At 42.5% G+C, this 17,907-nt stretch overlaps 1 protein-coding gene across 11 annotated transcripts in view; it reads left to right on the top strand.

Annotated features, from left to right (window-relative positions):
- FHIT (fragile histidine triad diadenosine triphosphatase) overlaps positions 1-17,907 on the top strand; it is a 1,449,512-nt gene that overhangs the window by 1,261,738 nt on the left and 169,867 nt on the right. For all 11 annotated transcript variants that reach the window (XM_082848980.1, XM_082848977.1, XM_082848987.1 and 8 more), the window contains one exon: positions 10,490-10,558. In XM_082848980.1, the coding sequence (XP_082705106.1) occupies positions 10,490-10,558 (69 nt within the window). The remainder of the gene's footprint in view (positions 1-10,489; positions 10,559-17,907) is intronic.

The raw sequence follows: 17,907 nt of genomic DNA on the forward strand, positions 1-17,907 counted from the left end.
TCGCACCTGGGCTTTGGCCTTGAGAAAACCTACTCACTCTGCCTCCCAAGGCCTGCATTTCTTTATCTCTCCGTCTTTCAAGTGGAGAGAAAACCAGTATACTAACACATAAAATTATTGTGTGGGTTATATGAAACAAGTAGATAAAGTGCTTAGACCAATGCTGGCATATTCCAAATGTTCAGTAGATCTTATTATCACTCTGTTACACAACAGTAGTTTTGAAAATATGTTTGACAACCCGCTTCTGCTATAAACCAGAAGGTTCGGTTCTGCAGCGAGCCTTGCTGAATAGATTTCACCCCAGACCATCACCCACCCCAAAGCTCATGTTTTCTTCCTGGCTGGATTCTTCCTCACTTGGTTTGGGGAGGCCTCAGCTTCTGCTGCAAAGTTTAGGGTCAGTGTGAAAACACTACCAGCTACTAAGTTCCAAAATAAGTGTCACTGGAAGTGCTTCTGCTCCAGGGCCTTGAGGACACCTTGCCATGTTCGCCTCAGGAATAAAATTAGTTGTCTGTCAAAAGGCACAGGCACAGTGATGGTTTCTGGCCCTTGTGTTAGCAAGTTCCTTCCTGTAGCATATTGCAGCTGGTGTGCCTTTCATGAAACAGAGGAAACACAATTTTCCAGGTGCCGCATTCGTGTCCCAGTCAAACTGAGAAACTTTAAAAAAAGGTAAAAGATAAAGAACCAATTCAGTTTCAAAAACATCTCCGACTTTGTTGAGACCCTGTGGAGTTTCGTGGCTTAACGGTTGTGTCTTTAAGCCGTACATCACACCGGTGGTGTTCCAGCTGTGAGTCGTAATAATATATCATGAGAAGGATGGTGCTCCAATGATGTATGGGTGCAGTACATCATCTGAGCGTCACAGCTTTCATGATGTATGGCTCCAAACCACAGTGAGAGTTTAAAGGAGCTTTTAGTGACCAAGCCGCTTTAAATATCAAATTTTTAAAAAATTAAGGTCTTTTCAAGTCAAATACAAGCAACCTGATGGAATCTGATGCTGTATAGAGTGTCACTGAACTCTGAAAGCGTGGGTATGTGTCTTTTCCTTTGGGCTTTAAATTCACAAGGTGGAAGTAATTGGCAGGCTCTTCTTCAATTCCCCCTCCACAAGAAGAGAAGCCCAGAGAACTGAACAAACGTGAGCTAGTGTCAGTGTCTCCATTTTGCCAATCAGTTTCCCCCATCTTCCACACTGCACACATGAGTAGCTCGTCTCCACTGCAAAGTACTGGATCACGAGATGCTGTAATAGGTAGTGGGTAAACCCAGGAGAGATGTGTTTTCTTTGTTTTAAGGTGTTCTCCCACTAAAAGGGAGAACAAGAAGAACAGATAAAAAGTAGATTAACTTCCTTACCCATTGCTCGCAAATTCAAAACAGGACATAGGGGAAGAAAACTCACCTTTTCTATCATTTGGCTTGGTAAAGTAAAGGAAGCACTGATTGCAAATGAGAAGAAAAATAAAAGATGAATAGCATATAGGCCACTCACCCTGAGAAGGAAATGGGAGCTATTGTCATAGTTCCATCACCTCTCCTGTTTTAACGATACATTTATAAGACGGTGATGTTGCTTGTGAGAGTGTACCCACTTCGTTTAAAAACCGCTCGCTTTTGGGGGCAAGGAAATCACTACCAATAAGAAAGTAGGTTCTGGAAGAACTGCTCCTCCTCTATTTTTTTTATTTATTTTTTTAACCCTACTACAGTAAACAGAACAAAATGAGAAATCTCCCTACTGTTTGTGTAGTAGACTCAAACGAGAACATCACGAGACAATTACATTTCAAGTGGCTTCTTCCATTTTCCTTTTGTGAGTGAATTAAAGGGAAGAATGGTGGTAGAGTTACTGCCATGTGGAGAGAAACATCTGGGCATGAGGCATTAACACAGTCTCCCTTCCCCTTATCTTGCCTCTAGTTTTTCACTTCTTTGGCTTCCTCCAGTAGATTGTAACTCTCAAATTACTGTAGATTTTTGGTGTCTACCTCCTACCTCTCCCTGACTTCTGAAGGGCAGAACATCCTCTTTTCATCAGATAGAACCATTTACTGTCTCAAAAAGAAGTCCCAGGCTTCTTTTGTACTAGAGGCTTAAGTATATAATCTAGGTAATGTAAGCGTTCAGAACAGGCCTCCCCAAGATGTGCGCTTTGGCACGTGGATTCTGTTGCGCTAAAGGCAATGGAGACCCTGTGGGCTCAAGAGAAACTACTTCCCCTCCCTTAACTACCTAGAAGAATTTCAACTGGGGATTTTTCCCAGAAAAAGAGTTATTACCAAAGATAAATTTTATCTAAACTTCCCCGTCTATATGGCAGGGCAGACATCTAATTACCAAACTTTGCTCTTCTCCTCACCGTCCTGTGAATGACCCTCCTGTCCTTGGAAGCCCCAGTCCCCTGTCCCATTCCTTAGCTCAGGACAGCGTGTGTACCTCATTTTAGTTTTCTGTCTCTGTACCTCTCATATATATTCGGTTCCCGTACGTACAATATTAAATTTGATTGTCTCCTGTTAATCTGTCTTATGTCAGTTTAATTCTTAGAGCAGCCAGAAGAACCTAGAAGAGTAGAGGAAAGTTTTCTTCCTCCCTGACAGTAACAACGATGTGGCAATAAACGCATCACCCACTACTCTGAGGCTGTCATTTGAACAATGGGAGTGATGCAGTCTTAGCATCTAAAGAGATGGGGGCTGTTTCATCTGTTATTTGAAGAATCCCCCAAATTTAGTCCACTTCTTTTCTATAGAGAAAACACGGACACACCATTTAGTCATTTCGTTCTCATAAGGTAAAAAAAACTTTACTTACACATTTATAGTACTTTCACATCATTCATCTACCCATTTTTAAGGCATTATCAATGATAAAACATTTGCTACCATTTACGTGAGAGCACTGTGTGCCACTAACTGTGCATAAGGCTCTGTATGCATTATCACATTCTCACCAAAACACTGAGACCTAGGAAATGTTACTGTGTCCACTGCAGCAGATGAGGAAACGGAGGCTTACGGAGAGTAAGTAAATTGTCCAAGGTCACCAAACTGGTCAAAGTGGCAGATCTGGGATTGTAAGCCAGGTTGAGGGGATGTCAAATCCCAGTTTAGTGAGGCTATCATCCTTCCCAATTAAAGAATTAATATTTGGGTGAGCGTATGCCCTGGTTTATTTGAAACGGTCTGGGTTTAGACGTTTATGTATCTTCGTCTACTTACAACAGGGTGACATCCCAGTAAACCCATCGTAAGTTGAAGATATCGTTAAGGTGAAAATACATTTAATATACGTAACCTATAGAACATCATAGCTTAGCAGCCTGCCTTAAACGTGCTGGGGACACTTACATTCACCTACAGTTGGGAAAAATCATCTTAACACAAAGCCTATTTTATACTAAAGTGTTGAATGGCTCATGGACCTTACTGAATACTATACTGAAAGTGAAAAACAGAACGGTTGTCTAGGTACAGACGGTTGTCAGTGTATCTGTTGTTTACCCTTGTGATCCAGTGGCTGACCGGGAGCTGTAGTGGCTGCCGCCGCCCAGCATCACGAGACAGTACGGACCCACATATCGCCGTGAGCCTGGGAAAAGATCAAAATTCAAAATTCAAAGCATGGTTTCTACTTACTACATTTGCACCATCGTAAAGTTAGAAAATTTTAAGTAGAACCATCGTAAGTCGGGGCCCATCTATAGTTATAAACAGGCCAGTGTAGTGATGAACAATGCCTCGTTTCACTCCCCAAATTCCCCTTTGGACAATAAATTACACGGCCCCTCACTAGTAATACGTTTCATGCTGGGATCTGATTTCTGCTGGTTTTAAGTATTCTTATCTGCCTGTAAGGGGGGAAAACAAAGAGGGGAGGGGGGGAGGGAAGGAGGGAGGGAGGGAGGGAGGCAAACTCTCATGAAGTTGTTTTGAAGGGATGGCCTTCTAACTCCATTCCTCTGCTTATTGGCCATTTACACATCTTCTTGGGAGAAATGCCTATTCAACCCCTGCCCATTTGCTTAGTTGGTTTTTTTGTCTTTTTATTACTGAGTTGTAGTAGTTCTTTATACGTCTTAGATACAAGTCCCTTATCAGATGGATGATTTGCAAAATAATTTTTCTCCCATTCCGCGGGTTACCTTTTCACTTTCTTGACTGTATCCTTTGAAGCACAAAGTTTAAATTTTGGCTATGTTCACCTTCTTCCACTTTTAAGGACCCTTGTGGTTACATTGGGTGCAGGTGGATAATTCAGGGTCATTCATACTCTCCCTGTTTTAAGGTCATCTGGTAACAATGCTAATCCTTCTGCAACTGTAATTTTTCGTTGCCATACAACCTAACATATTCACCAGCCCTGGGATTAGGAGATGGACGTACTGGAGGGTCCCCTGTCTGCCTCCCAAAGCAGTGTTTTTGTTTTCCTTCGGAATCAGACTTGCCTTCTGTGATTACTCATTAATCTGAGGGAGAGGGATTCATACTGGGGCAACTGATGGAGGTTGCTGGACCCTAGTTATGGAGCAGGGTAGCTCTCTATCTCTAGTCTTCCCTGCCCTTTCCCCGCCATGATTTTATCCCTTATAGACAAATTAGAATATGTTCTGATAACAACAAGACACATCAGTGTGACTACACTGACCATCCTCAGGTGAGTATGGGGTAAAGTAGATGTGTTCAAAAGGATGGAAGGAGACACACAGATCGTGCAAAAGAGGCGGGACCTATAAAAGTGTTGTTAAGGTATTAACACTGAGAGAGACCCTACATTTGGAGAAAAAGATAACGGAAAGGGCTTTAAAAGCTAAAATTTACTCAAGCAGATGAGGCAGGAAAGGGTGGATCTACTGCTTGGTGCAAACTACATACAATTAATAGATTAGGGGGGAAAAAAGACTTGACATTGAACATGTCAAGTGGCATGACTTTGAACTAGAGAGACGTAAGGTGGAAATGGGACTTAGGAGATAACATCCTTGCTTTAAGTGAATTGAGATCTCTGGGCAAAGGCAGGTTCCATCCCCTGAGGGGTGCAAGTCCGAAAGCACTTGCAGATGTGATCAAAGACATTACTGAGAAATCTGCCAGGGAGCTGGCAGAGGCATCAAGAGGCCATGGCGAAGAGGTGACCTTATATTTGGAATCTGGAGAGGCAGGGTGGCCTCCTGAGAGATGGTGTCACCTGGTGGTGAAGAGCAAATGCTCCAGTGTCTGATGGCAGACTCAGGTTCAGATTTCACCTCCTGGTCACGCCTTCAGGAGCTTGGCCACGTTGTTTAACCTCTTTGGTCTATTTTGTCTCTTGGAAATGGTGATGTATTTATTAACAACCTCTAGGCAGCATTGTAAGGGTTAATTGAAATAATGATGTAAATCAACCCAGGGACTGGTATGTAGTGATCTTTCATTAAGTATTAACAACAATGACTACTACTAAGGGTAATAATAATAATTGTAGAAACTAGTAGACTCGGGAAACTTAAGCCCATATTTCCTCACAAGTGGTTTTCTCCCTCCTCTGCAACTACTGCCCTGGATTTCTTTGTGAAACTCCTTTTCCTTGGAAAAGTTATCTGTGCTTATTTATCTCCTTTTCTTCACCTTCTACTCTCTCTTAAATCCTCTTCAGGAAAAAAAAAAAATCCGCTTCAGTTTTCTTTTTTAATATCAGTTTTATGGGAACATAATTCACATACCATAAAATTCACTCTCTTTAAAGTATACAGTTTCATGTTTTTCTAGTATATTCACAGAGTTGGGCAGCCATCATGACTATGTAATTTTAGAATAAATTCATCACCGCCAGAAGAAACGTCATGTCCGTTAGCAGTCACTCCCCATTCCCCTTGGCCACTGCTAATTTACTTTCTGTCTCTATGAATTGGCCCATACTGCGCATTTCATGTAAACAGAATGATGTATCTGGCCTTTTGTGTCTGGCTTCTTTCACTTAGCATAACTCACTTAGCATAATTCTTTCACTTAACAGTACTTCATTCCTTTTTATGGCCAAATCATATTCCATTGTCTGGCTATACCACATGTTTTTTATACATTCGCTACTTGATGGGCATGTGGGTTGTTTTCCCTGTTTGGCTATTATGTATAATACTGCTATAAATATTCATATACAAGTTTTTGTGTGGACCTGTTTTCAGATCTTTTGGGTACGTACTTAGGAGTAGAATCCTGAATCATATGGTAACTCTATGTTTAACTTTTTGAGGAAGTGCAGAACTATTTTCCAAAACAGTGGCATCATTTTACATTTTCACCAACAGCCTGTGAATGCTCTAATTCTACACAGTCTCATCCACACTTGTTATTTTCTTTTTTGAATATTGCCATTCTATTGACTGCTAAGTGACATCTCAACGTGGTCTTCCTTTTCATTTTACTAATGACTGATGATGTTGAGCATCTTGTCATGTGCTTTTTAGTTAAGTTTTATTCTCCCAGTTTCATGGAAGCTAACGCAAGCTTTCAACAGTGCTGACTGTTGATGATACACTCCTTGAAGTTCCTTCTTCCATCAGTTTGAGAGCTTACCCTCTCTTGATTTGCCTCCTTCTTTGCTGTATCCTTCATCTGAGGCCTACTTCTTCTCTTCCCAAAATTCAAATGTTGAAGTGTCCCAGTTCTGAATTTTTAGCTCTGCCCACTAGGTTTTTTTTTGCAGGACACTTATATCCACCTGAAACTAAATTGTATATTTATTTTCTTGCTTATTTTCTGTATCACCCTTTGCATTGTAGCTCTATGGAGGCAGGGCCTTTGTCTTATTCATTACTATATCCCTGGTTTCTAGACTAGAACTTGGTTCTAAATATTTTTGCATGAATAATTATAAATGTTAGAAAAATGTAAACAGATGTTATATGAATCAAGAGTGGAGCTCTCCATAATTAAATAAGTTTCTGGATTGCTAATTAAACAAATTTAACCATGTGTCTTTTGAGTGGGTCTTCTCTGACACTATGGTAGTGAGCATTGTGGAATTCTAGTTGACCATGAAAACTTTTTTGGTATGCAGTGCATCATGGAGTTTTAAAAATACTCTTCCCGGGCTTCCCTGGTGGCGCAGTGGTTGAGTCTGCCTGCCGATGCAGGGGACATGGGTTCGTGCCCCGGTCCGGGAAGATCCCACGTGCCGCGGAGCGGCTGGGCCCGTGAGCCATGGCCGCTGAGCCTGCGCGTCCGGAGCCTGTGCTCCGCAACGGGAGAGGCCACAGCAGTGAGAGGCCCGCGTACCGCAAAAAAAGAAGGAAAAAAAAAAATACTCTTCCCACTCAAGCAGCTATACTGTAAAATTTAATCAGAGGTTTTGATAGCACTTAGAAAAGTCAATTGGGATCACCAAAGTTCAATATGAAGAACGAATTATGTCGAATTATCTCCGTATGTGCTGTTCATGGGGGTTTTTATCAGAATGCCATTCTATCGGAAGGCCATGACAATGGTATTCCTTCACAACAGCGAGGTTTTGAGCAGGCTTTATGGTGATTTCCCTTTTCTGAGAAGTTGAGGGCTTTGTCAGGATCTTGTGATCAGTCTGTCACTTAAGAATTTAAGTCAAGCTCTCAGGCTGTGTTGAGAGCTATGCCCTTGGGGAAAATCACCTATACAGTGAGCTGTTTGCTGTCATCAGTGTCACAGTGAATTTAAAGTGGTTACCAATGATCAAGGGTGGCAATTCCAGGACTGGGTGGTAACAGAGCCTATAGAAATAGCGCTGAACACCAACCCAGGAGAGCAAGGTAAAGAAAAAGAGGTGTGGGATGGGCCTGGACCCAGGAGGTTTCCCTAATGTAAGTTCACAGCCACCTGTATGTCATTAGTGGACAAGAACAGACATATTCGTAAGGACAAGGCACAGAGGGTGACCAGAGAGCGGCAAGTCGAGGAAGCATTCAGTAATAGGTCTCCCATAATGCAACAGGGCAGGCAAAACAGTGAGTGACCTTGGTGCTTACATTAGCACATTTTCAGGAGAGGAGGTCAGGAACCAGATGGATCCTGTGAACCATGGTTGCGGTTGTCTAAGTCTGGCCCTGGACCAGCAACATTGATATCACTGGGAGTTTGTAAGAAATGTGAATTCTAGGGGCCTGGCGATCTGTGTTCCACCAAGCCCCGGGTGCCTGCTCAGATTTGAGGACCACTAGTCAAAGCAACAGAAATAAGCTTTAGCAACAGAGTAACTTTAACGATGTCCCATTCAAGGAGCTTCTTAAGTATCTTCCCTGCTGGTGTGGGAACCAAGCCCTGAATGTGATCTCTCTCTGCTGATTAAAAAATAAATAAATAAACATAAATAAAAAGTAAGAGTAATACTGCTGCAGTTTTATGTATTAAGTATTCAGTATGTACTAAGCAGCACGCTAGGGACATGGTTAGCAGATTTGATCCTCTAACAGCTCTGTGAGGTCGAAACGGTTGCAACCCCCCTTGTGGATGAGGATACTGAGATATAGGCCTTATGAGGCAAGAGCAAAGAGCTAGTAAGTGGTAGGCCCAGGATTTGCATTAGGCAGTTTGGCTGGAGAACACTGGTCTGGAGTACCTGATTATTGAAAGGTCCAAGGGAGCTGGTGGGTGGGTGGACGGATGGATGGATGGATAGATATAAGGAAGAAAGGAAGGAAAGGAGGGAGGGAGGAAGGGAAGAAAGAAGGAGGAAAAGAGGGAAGAAAGCGGGGGAAAGGGTAGCTGCAGGTTTGGGAAGTAAAGATTGAGTACGCCTTCTTTTAAGGGTGGGCTATTTCCATGTACTGTGGCAGTTTTGCCGTCTTGCTATTAAGTCAGCTAGCCCACGTGCATCAGTCACTTTCAGCCTGGGCTTATCCCGCACTGCTTCCTTCTAAGAGTTTGTTTCCATGGGTAGTTTGTGATGTATCTTTCCCTGTTTGTTTTTTCTCCTTGTCTCCCGCTGCTTACATAGTCTTTGTGACTTAGGCATGCACTCGTCCCAGTTGCTGAGGAATCCATGACTGGCTTCATCATTAACTGGAGAATATTCTGGGAAGAACATGTCACTCTTTGGGGACCATGTGCTCAGGGACTGATGTGAAGCTCCTCTCTGCTTTATTCACCTTGGAACGCCTTGTTCCCTGCCTCTGCCTTAATAGCATATCATTTTCCCCTCCTCATGCAGCAAAGCCACAGGGACGCTTATCTCACATTCTCCCGAGGCCCTTTGGAGGCTTGGAGACTTGCAGCCTGATCACTGTAATCAAGAAGGGGTGGGTGTGATCGGAGACTAAGTTTGATTCTTTGTCTGCCTGTCCACATTGAGGCTTTTCCTTTTCACATTCCTCCCCCTGGTTTGTGAACATAGCTCAAGGGCAGGAGTGAGGTTTAACTTCGGCTGAGGTACAATAGAGGCTCCTTGGAAATAAAACTTTTAAATGGCAGTTTCGCCTTGAAGGGTATTGAATTAGATATGCTGTGTGCCTTGACTCATGATCTCTGCATAATAGCATTGCTATGTATATTACCTGGGCGCTTTAGAAGACTAGAGAAACGGACTGTTTAAAAGATTAGCTTCACAGAATCAGCGTTATGTGCTGACAAAGAATGTGGCGGTAAGAGCCAGATGGGCTGGCTTCCTGTGCTGACTCTACCACTTCCTCTGGGGCTTTGACCTCTCTGAGCGTAGATTTCCTCATCTGTAAAATGGAGATCACAGTAGAACTTGCCTCAGGGGATTATTCAGACCATTAAACGAGATAAAAGCTTTCTTATCATAGTAACTCAACACTTAATAAGTGAGAACTATTGATGTTACTATTATATGATTATTATTTGAAGCCCCTGTTCTGTAACTTGCTCCATACTCCTTTCTACTTTCGCTCCTCTGCCTCTTTACTTACGCCTTTCTCTGTTAGCCAATCCTTCTTTCTTGTCAGTTTCAGAGTTCCTGTGGTAACCTTTTAAGACATGCTGTCATTTCAAAGCACTGGCTAAATACAACCAAGACTGACAACTATGGGTAATTCCACAGAGCCCCTAAAACACTGGCACTCACACTCTCATATATGCCACCACATTGTCCTCTCTTGTTGTTGTTGTTGTTTTTTTTTTGCGGTACGCGGGCCTCTCACTGCTGTGGCCTCTCCCGTTGCGGAGCACAGGCTCCGGACGCGCAGGCTCAGCGGCCATGGCTCACGGGCCCAGCCGCTCCGCGGCACGTGGGATCTTCCCGGACCGGGGCACGAACCCGAGTCCCCTGCATCGGCAGGCGGACCCCCAACCACTGTGCCACCAGGGAAGCCCCCTCTCTTGTTTTGAGCCTCTATTCTCTGCAGATTTCAGATATAGTTACTGAAGGTGACCATCATCTTCCTCTGAAAAATAATCCAGCAGGAGCCGAGATGGAGTAACTGGACTTCATGGGAGCGTCATTATCAAGTCTAGAAATATATGGGGAGATAATCACATTTTATTCTTTCTTCCTTGTACTTTTTCAGCATGTTCACATCCACGTTCTCCCAAGGAAGGCTGGAGACTTTCGCAGGAATGACAGCATCTACGATGAGGTAGGTCTGCTCTCTCTGATCTTATTGTTTGATTATCGGGGCTGGAAGTGTGAGGAAATCAACGTAATGAACCAGGAACCCTGCGTATATGGTCTTAAATGGGATTCTACCCAATAAGACTTGGGAAGTGGCAGTAGAGGCCAAGGAGTCGAGAATGGCCATTGCAGAAACTGAAGACAAATGAATTATAATGATTTTCTTTTTCAAATGTGATGTGGCAGAAACCAAGTGTCTTTGTGATTTCCGTCCTGTCATTTACCAAGGCACTAAACATTTTCGTGGCGATACAGCCCAGAGGTTATGTAGGAGATAATCTAGAGTGCCACCAGTGGAAATCAAGCAGATTGATATATGTTTTTTTCTTTTTTTAGTTGAATACTACATTTAATTTTAAAACCACTTTGGAACTCGGCTTGCCTCTCCTAACAGCATTTATTCAGAGTGGAACTTTGAGTTATGGTCAGCAGAAGCTAGGTTGGTTTGAAGGATGAGTGTAACCCCTGTGTCATAAGCATTTAGCAGTTAACTTATTACTTCCATTCAAAGATATAAGTGTGAAACCACTATAAAGATGAGCAGCAAGAAGCAGGTGATCTGCTGCTAGGACCTCATCTACATGAGAACCTTCAGATGTCTGTCTGTGCTGTGCGGAGCGTAGACCCTATCATGGATGTGCTGGTGTAACGTATCAGAAGAAAATTTTAGTTTAAATATTTATTGCAGCAAGGAGAGGGCGCCTGTGTTCCCCACGTGTAAGAGCTGATCTGATAGCAGTGGGGCTCTGGAGTGCTTGGTTGGAGAGGTGAAAACACTGTTTTCTTAGGCTGAACTGTCCCCTTGAAATCTTGTTTATATTCCAAGTGTGCTTGTGACAGAAGCTGCAGGGCTACATTTCAGCCCAGTTTGAGACATGATGTCCAAGGCTGAGGTTGGTGTGTGGCCTTTCTCTCCTCCACACTCTTTTGCTCTCTCGTGTACACTCTCCCAGTGTCTCAGGTGAAGCAACACATGTCCCTGTCTCCTACCCATTAGGAGAAGCTTCTCAGGAGAAGTAATTGCTAAAAGAGTTTTCTTTTCCCCCATTAATTGCTGAGTCGTAAGTCCCCGCTAAGGGAGATTGTGGTACGAGACTTGAAGATGTTGAACTTCAGAGACAGGCAGAATTAGGTTCAAATCCCAGTGCCGCCTACTGGGATTGTGTGATGTTGGAAAAGTCATGTAAACCCTGTGTTTTAATCCCCTTTTCTTTAAAATGTAGATAATATATAATACATACACTTCAAAAGGTGGTTGCATGTAATGTATGACATAATGTACATGAAAAGCTTATTACAGGGATGGGTACATACTTTATTTATTAAAGTATGTACCCATGTGGTACGTGCTGGTAAAGTATGTACCAGCATTTATTAATAATTAACTGTTTCTGTTCTTATTACCATTATTAGTTTTGTTTTTAAAAAACCAGCAATGGTGAGTAAATGGAAAACCTGGCTTTGAAGCCAGGTCATTGGAGGCCCCCATCCAGCTCTCTTTTCAAGGGTCAGATTTCCAGTTTTCCCTCTGTCTTAAACTGCTCACTCTGAGATTCATCTTACTCTTTGTGCAAAAATACGTCTCCAGTTTGAGCGCATAATAAGATAACGCCTAGGAAGCAGCACGAGAAACATGAGGCATTGCACAGGCGTTATTGGTACAAGATGTAATAATGGACATTAGACTGAGTGACCTTAATCAGAAATGATGGAGTAATGAGGGGCAGCATTCTTTATACTGATGGGAGTACTCACCCCCGGTTATGCATCTCTCCATGAAATACAACAGACATACTGCCTGGGAGGGTAGGCAGTGGGAGCAGGGACAGCAGGAGACTGAACTCCGTAGAATGGAATTGTATTCCTGCTGCTGCAGAAATAGAAAATGATGCCTGGAGAAGCTCTAGATGATAAATTGGCTAGGAATGCTGTATTCTCCCTGGGCACTGTTTTAAGAGGGATGGTGACAAATCGGAGAAGGTTCACAGAAAGGTGATTAGGATGACAGAGCCTGGAAACTGTTACCTTGGGGAGTCATTGAAGGTGAAGATGTGTTGTCGGAAGAAGGGAAGGCTTGTAGAGGGAAGGCTATGACCGGGTCACTCTTTCTAAGTATCTGAAGGGCTGGCAGGTAGAAAAGGTATTAAAGCTGTTCTGTGTGGCTCCAGAGAGCAGATCTGGAACCGTTAGGCATCAAGGAGTCAGGTATCAGTTCCACATAACAACAGGTCAAATTTATAGAAACTTCTGAATACTTAGAGTACCTCATGAGGGAGGGGGCTTCCCATCCCTGGACCCGTGCAAGCACAGAATGAATGACCGCGATTCTTCAGGAGGACTTGTGCGTCCAGTTCTTGGATGGGCCACATGGCTCTGTGATTCCTGTCTTTACATATCTGACCATTTGATGGTTACCTCCATTTTTAAGTTACGAAAGTTCTGTAACAAATAGTGTAGGGTTTTTGTTGTTGTTGTTAGTGTTACAGCATTCGGGTTACTGCCTAATAAAATATATCCTTTCCTGTTCAGTTCATGGAGATATAAGATATAACTCTTCCTTGACTTACATGAGCTCACTCTAATGAGTTTTCTCATTCCCAGCCTCTTTCCTGCTTTCCCCCAGCTCGGCGTTGCCTATTGATGTTCCGTGGGCTTTGTTTTTGCCTCCTCATACGTGTTTTATTTTGCTTGTGAAGAATTTTTTAATGGCGTGCTTTATTTTGCCTGCAACATATTTTTTTAATGAGTCTGGATGCTATTAGGCATGTCACTCATTCTGGAGGTCACTACCACTCCCTGTCTCTTACCCGGCTTGCCTCACTTGTTTATGATACCAGCCTGGCCTTTGAAGGCGTTTCATGGGTTACTCCTCTTCTGTCTACCACTCAAATATTACTAGTCCCCAGTATCCTCCGTCCAGTCTGTATGCCACTCATCTGTAGCATCCATTTCACCTCCTTACTTCCTCATTTACAATGCTGTGGTCCTGGGTGAGTTCTTTGACCGCAGTAGTGGGTCTGCCCACCTTCCCAGCTCCTCTCAGCCTCATTCCTTCTCACCACCTGCTTTTGTCAAATTCTCGTTCCCACCGCAGGGACTTTGCACATGTTGTTTTCTTTGACTGTACCTTCTTCTATCTTCTCTTCCCCTTCGTATCTTCTTCCAAATCTCAGTCCACATATTACCTCCTCAAAGAGTCCTTTTTACTGATCCCCCCCACCTCATCTAAGACAGCTAATCCCCTATCCCCCTCCAGGAGAAGGCTATCGTATCTCCATGTTTATTTCCTTCATGACATTTACCACACTTGAAATAACTTCTTAGTGTATTATTCAGTGCCTGCATCCCCAACTGCACTGTAAAGCCATGAGAACAGGGACCTAATCTGGTATAGAACAGGTAAATAAATAGTTGTTCAGTGAATGGATACCTGAAAGAACAGGGTGTTGAAATAGAGGAACTTGAAATTCCCTACTAGTCCTTACATAATTTAAAAGGAGAGAACATCTTGCTTTTCAGAAGGTCAATGTATTAACTCATAGCTACACTGGGCGAGATTCTGACATGGTGATATCAGCCATCTGAGGTTATTTTAATGGAGCATTGATGGAATGAAGCCTGTTGGTCAGAAATCAGTGTACAGATGGCTGCAAACTGTGGCACATCAGAAGGGCTTGGTGAAGTAATTATAAACATTGTCTGACTGCTAAGCAAGTCTGGTAGGCATATGTCAAAGCTGATAAGAAACTTGCCTCCCCTGAAACCCAAACTTGCGTGTCTGTAACAAATACAGATGTGGGATTTGCTGAAAACAGGCACAAGAGTTTCCCTTCTTTTCTTTCCAGCTTTGATTATCACTTCTGAGTTCACCTTCATCTGCTCTTCCTCCAGCTCTCTGTCCTGAATGTGTCTTTATGCATTTTGTTGGATAATTTATCTTCCTCATTTCAGAGGATTAGTCTCTCTTCTCTCCCTCAAAACCAAGTTCAAACTCCATCCTTTCCAAGACAGAATCTCTTGTAAAGCCCTTTCTTTACGGTTCTCCATGCAGATCTCATTTATATGGTGCTCCTAAACCCTTTCTATATCTATGTTATTTAAATTTCCATGAATTACATGAGGCCTTGTCTGAACTCAGTGGACCCTTCATTATCTTGACAAGTTGATGAAGATTATGATAATAACATAAGTGGGTCCTTAGATAAGAGAGCATGTACAGCTAATGCGGGGGATGGAAACACCCCTTGCCTAATGTCGTGGTATATCATCTCATTAACACAGTAAGGCTTGCCCTAGCTGTGTCCCAAGTAAGCAACTCTCATAACTGTGTTGGACAATTCATTGAATGTTTATGGGTGACACTGAATGGTTGTGACTGTGCACTGTATATAAAACCCATTACGGACGAAGAAAGTGACTATTATTCAGGCCAGCGGGACTAGCAATCAGCAATTGGAAAAACTCAACCATGAATTTCATAGACAGAACAACTGTGGGTTCAGGCATATCATGGGAAACAATTGCTTGGCTGAATACAATGCGTGGACAGAATCAGTTCTCTAAAATGCAGGTCATTTGGCCCTGAGGGCTGGAGAAAACGATTATATTGCTGATAATATTTATTGTTGAACTTGGATCTCTTTCACACACCATTTGACAATGGGCTCAAAGTCCATGGGTCCCCAGTTGACTCTCCAAAAGGGAAGGAATGTTTCACTGAGACAGTTAATTAGCGTTGTTTCAATGATGTCCTCAGACTGAGGGATGCGTTTTACAGTGTTTGAGAATTTCGGATTGTAAACTTTGTTATCTCTTGTTAAGGACGCCTTTGGTTCTTCTTCAACTCGTGAGAACTTTTTTTTCTGTGTGTGGTACGTGGGCCTCTCACTGTTGTGGACTCTCCCGTTGCGGAGCACAGGCTCCGGACGCGCAGGCTCAGCGGCCGTGGCCCACGGGCGCAGCCGCTCCGCGGCACGTGGGATCCTCCCGGACCGGGGCACGAACCCGTGTCCCCCGCATCGGCAGGCGGGCTCTCAACCACTGCGCCACCAGGGAAGCCCCGTGAGAACTTTTAACTCAAAGAAGCTGGATGTGATATAACCAGCAAATAAATATATAGTGTGATAATTTAATGATCTGTGACCTCAGATTCTCTCTGAGTGGATCTCCAGGTGCTCTTTTGATACCTATTTTAATGAGAAAAGAACTTGGTAGACATCTGATTTTCCCTTATGTCAGATTATTACTCAGTTAAATCTCTATGTCCTTTGGAAAAGGGAAACAAAATTAGCAGAGTAGCACTTATCTGGTTAAAAGTTATTCCCACCCATTTTTCCTAGTAGAGATAAGAATTCAGGGAGGATGTAATTCAGATTAGTCATATTTGGTGGCATCTACGCATGTGGAATGTTGAGGAGCATGGAAAGCTATTATGGTGGTGATGGTGGGCTGGGGGCCTCCAGAGAATATCATGAAGTCAATGGACACTTAAGAGGAAATAAAGAATTGAAAGAAGGCAGAAGAGTAGCTGCTGATGAGAGGACAGGTATCTACAGAATGGGCCTCAAGGCAAAGGACGCCACCTCTATGGTTTTTCCTGGAGTCAGCTTCCAGAGAACTGACACCCTGGGTGAAGTAATTATAAACATTGTCTGACTCCTGGGTGTTTTCCCACAGCTGCTCTTCTAGAACTCTCATCTGAATATGCTCAACTGCATATTAGTGGGAAATAAGCAAGAAAAAATTAACTGCCTATCAGTCTATCCATGGTACCAAGTAAAACCACTCCATCAGACTGTTCTATGTGGTCCACCCTCATTATTTCTAAATAAGGCATTGTTGTGTGCCTTCATCAGTGAATTGTCTCACCCAACAGACATATCCCAGCAGAAATCTATAAGATGCTTGCTAGTTAAGGTGGACAATACCTGCTCCAAGAAATCCTTCTTGCTGGGGTATCTTTCTGTCTTTCTGCCTGTTTCACACAAGTCTGTTCTCAGACACTATTAATTGTGTCAAACCTCAGTTAATATCAAGTCTTGGTTAGGTTTGTAATCACGGTTCTTGGCATAGCTATCAATGAAGAGTCACTTAAGAAGAGTGTCCAAAGTGTTTTGATAACTGTTTAGCCTATGACCCACTAAAGCGAACTATCAAGATTTTGTATAACAAATGTTTCCAAATCAATTTTACTTAGAGAATTGAGAGTGTGGGGAATAGGGATAGAAAAAAATTTACAGGAGGAATATGTTATGAGCGGAAATGGATAAATACAGCAAGAATAAAAAAGATATGGATTAAGCATTGACACATTTATATCAATAAATTTTAATAGCCTCAAAGAGAAAAGCCCCCAAACATTTGACTTGATCTCTCTCTTAAAGAAGAAAAGCTAAATAAGCAAGAATTAGGGGGGAAGTGAAGATAAAAATTAATACAATTTTAAAGCCCCAAAGCATTTGAAAATGCTTCTGCTTTTCAATTATCATCTGTCATTCATTAGACAAAGAAAGATAAACTTATTTCAAATAACCTTTATAAATATATCCTGTTACCGCTTAGCTTGGAGCAGGGCTCATTCTTTGAAACTATCATGTGTCGTATTCCAGCAGAGATGAACAATAGGCCTCTGAGTTGCCTGCTTCACAGAACGTACATAGAGCCCTGGAAACAGAGCCTGGCGTTTGGAGTCCCAGCTTGGGTGCCCACAATGTGGGTGTTCTTCTGTCACCATCAGGTTACATCTATCTATGATCCACGTCCCCCGTCCGTACTTTGCACGTTGTGTTCTAAAGCAGCACTGCCCAATAGACATAGAATGTGAGTTACATACATAATTAAAAATGTTTTAGTAGGCACGTTAAAACGAGTGAAAAGAAATAGGTGAAATTAACTTCAATGATATAATTTTTAACTTAGTATAACCCAAATATTATCATTTCAACATGTAACTAATATAAGCCATTATTAGTGAGATATTTATGTCCTCTTTTTGTATAAGTTCTTGAAATCCCATGTGTATTTTACTTTTCCAGCAAATCTCAACTCAGACTAGCTACATGTGGTTAGTGTCTACCAGATTGGGTGGTGCGGTTCCAGAATTTATTCAATCCAGTTAGCTTCATTAGTTTTCATAAAGTGTAATTTGATGTAAAACCTCTCAATTTTTTCACCCTGGCCCTCCAAATCCAAAGGACAATAATTTATTTTTCCAGGTCCTGAAAATCATAACATAGGAATTATGTCATTAAACAATTAGGTCAGGTTCCGTCATCCCTGGTCAAGACTTTGTTGACGTCTTAAAGATGAAATGAC

Source organism: Leucopleurus acutus, assembly GCF_964270905.1.
Source record: "Leucopleurus acutus genome assembly, chromosome: 10".
In the NCBI taxonomy this organism is placed as follows: Eukaryota; Metazoa; Chordata; class Mammalia; order Artiodactyla; family Delphinidae; genus Leucopleurus; species Leucopleurus acutus.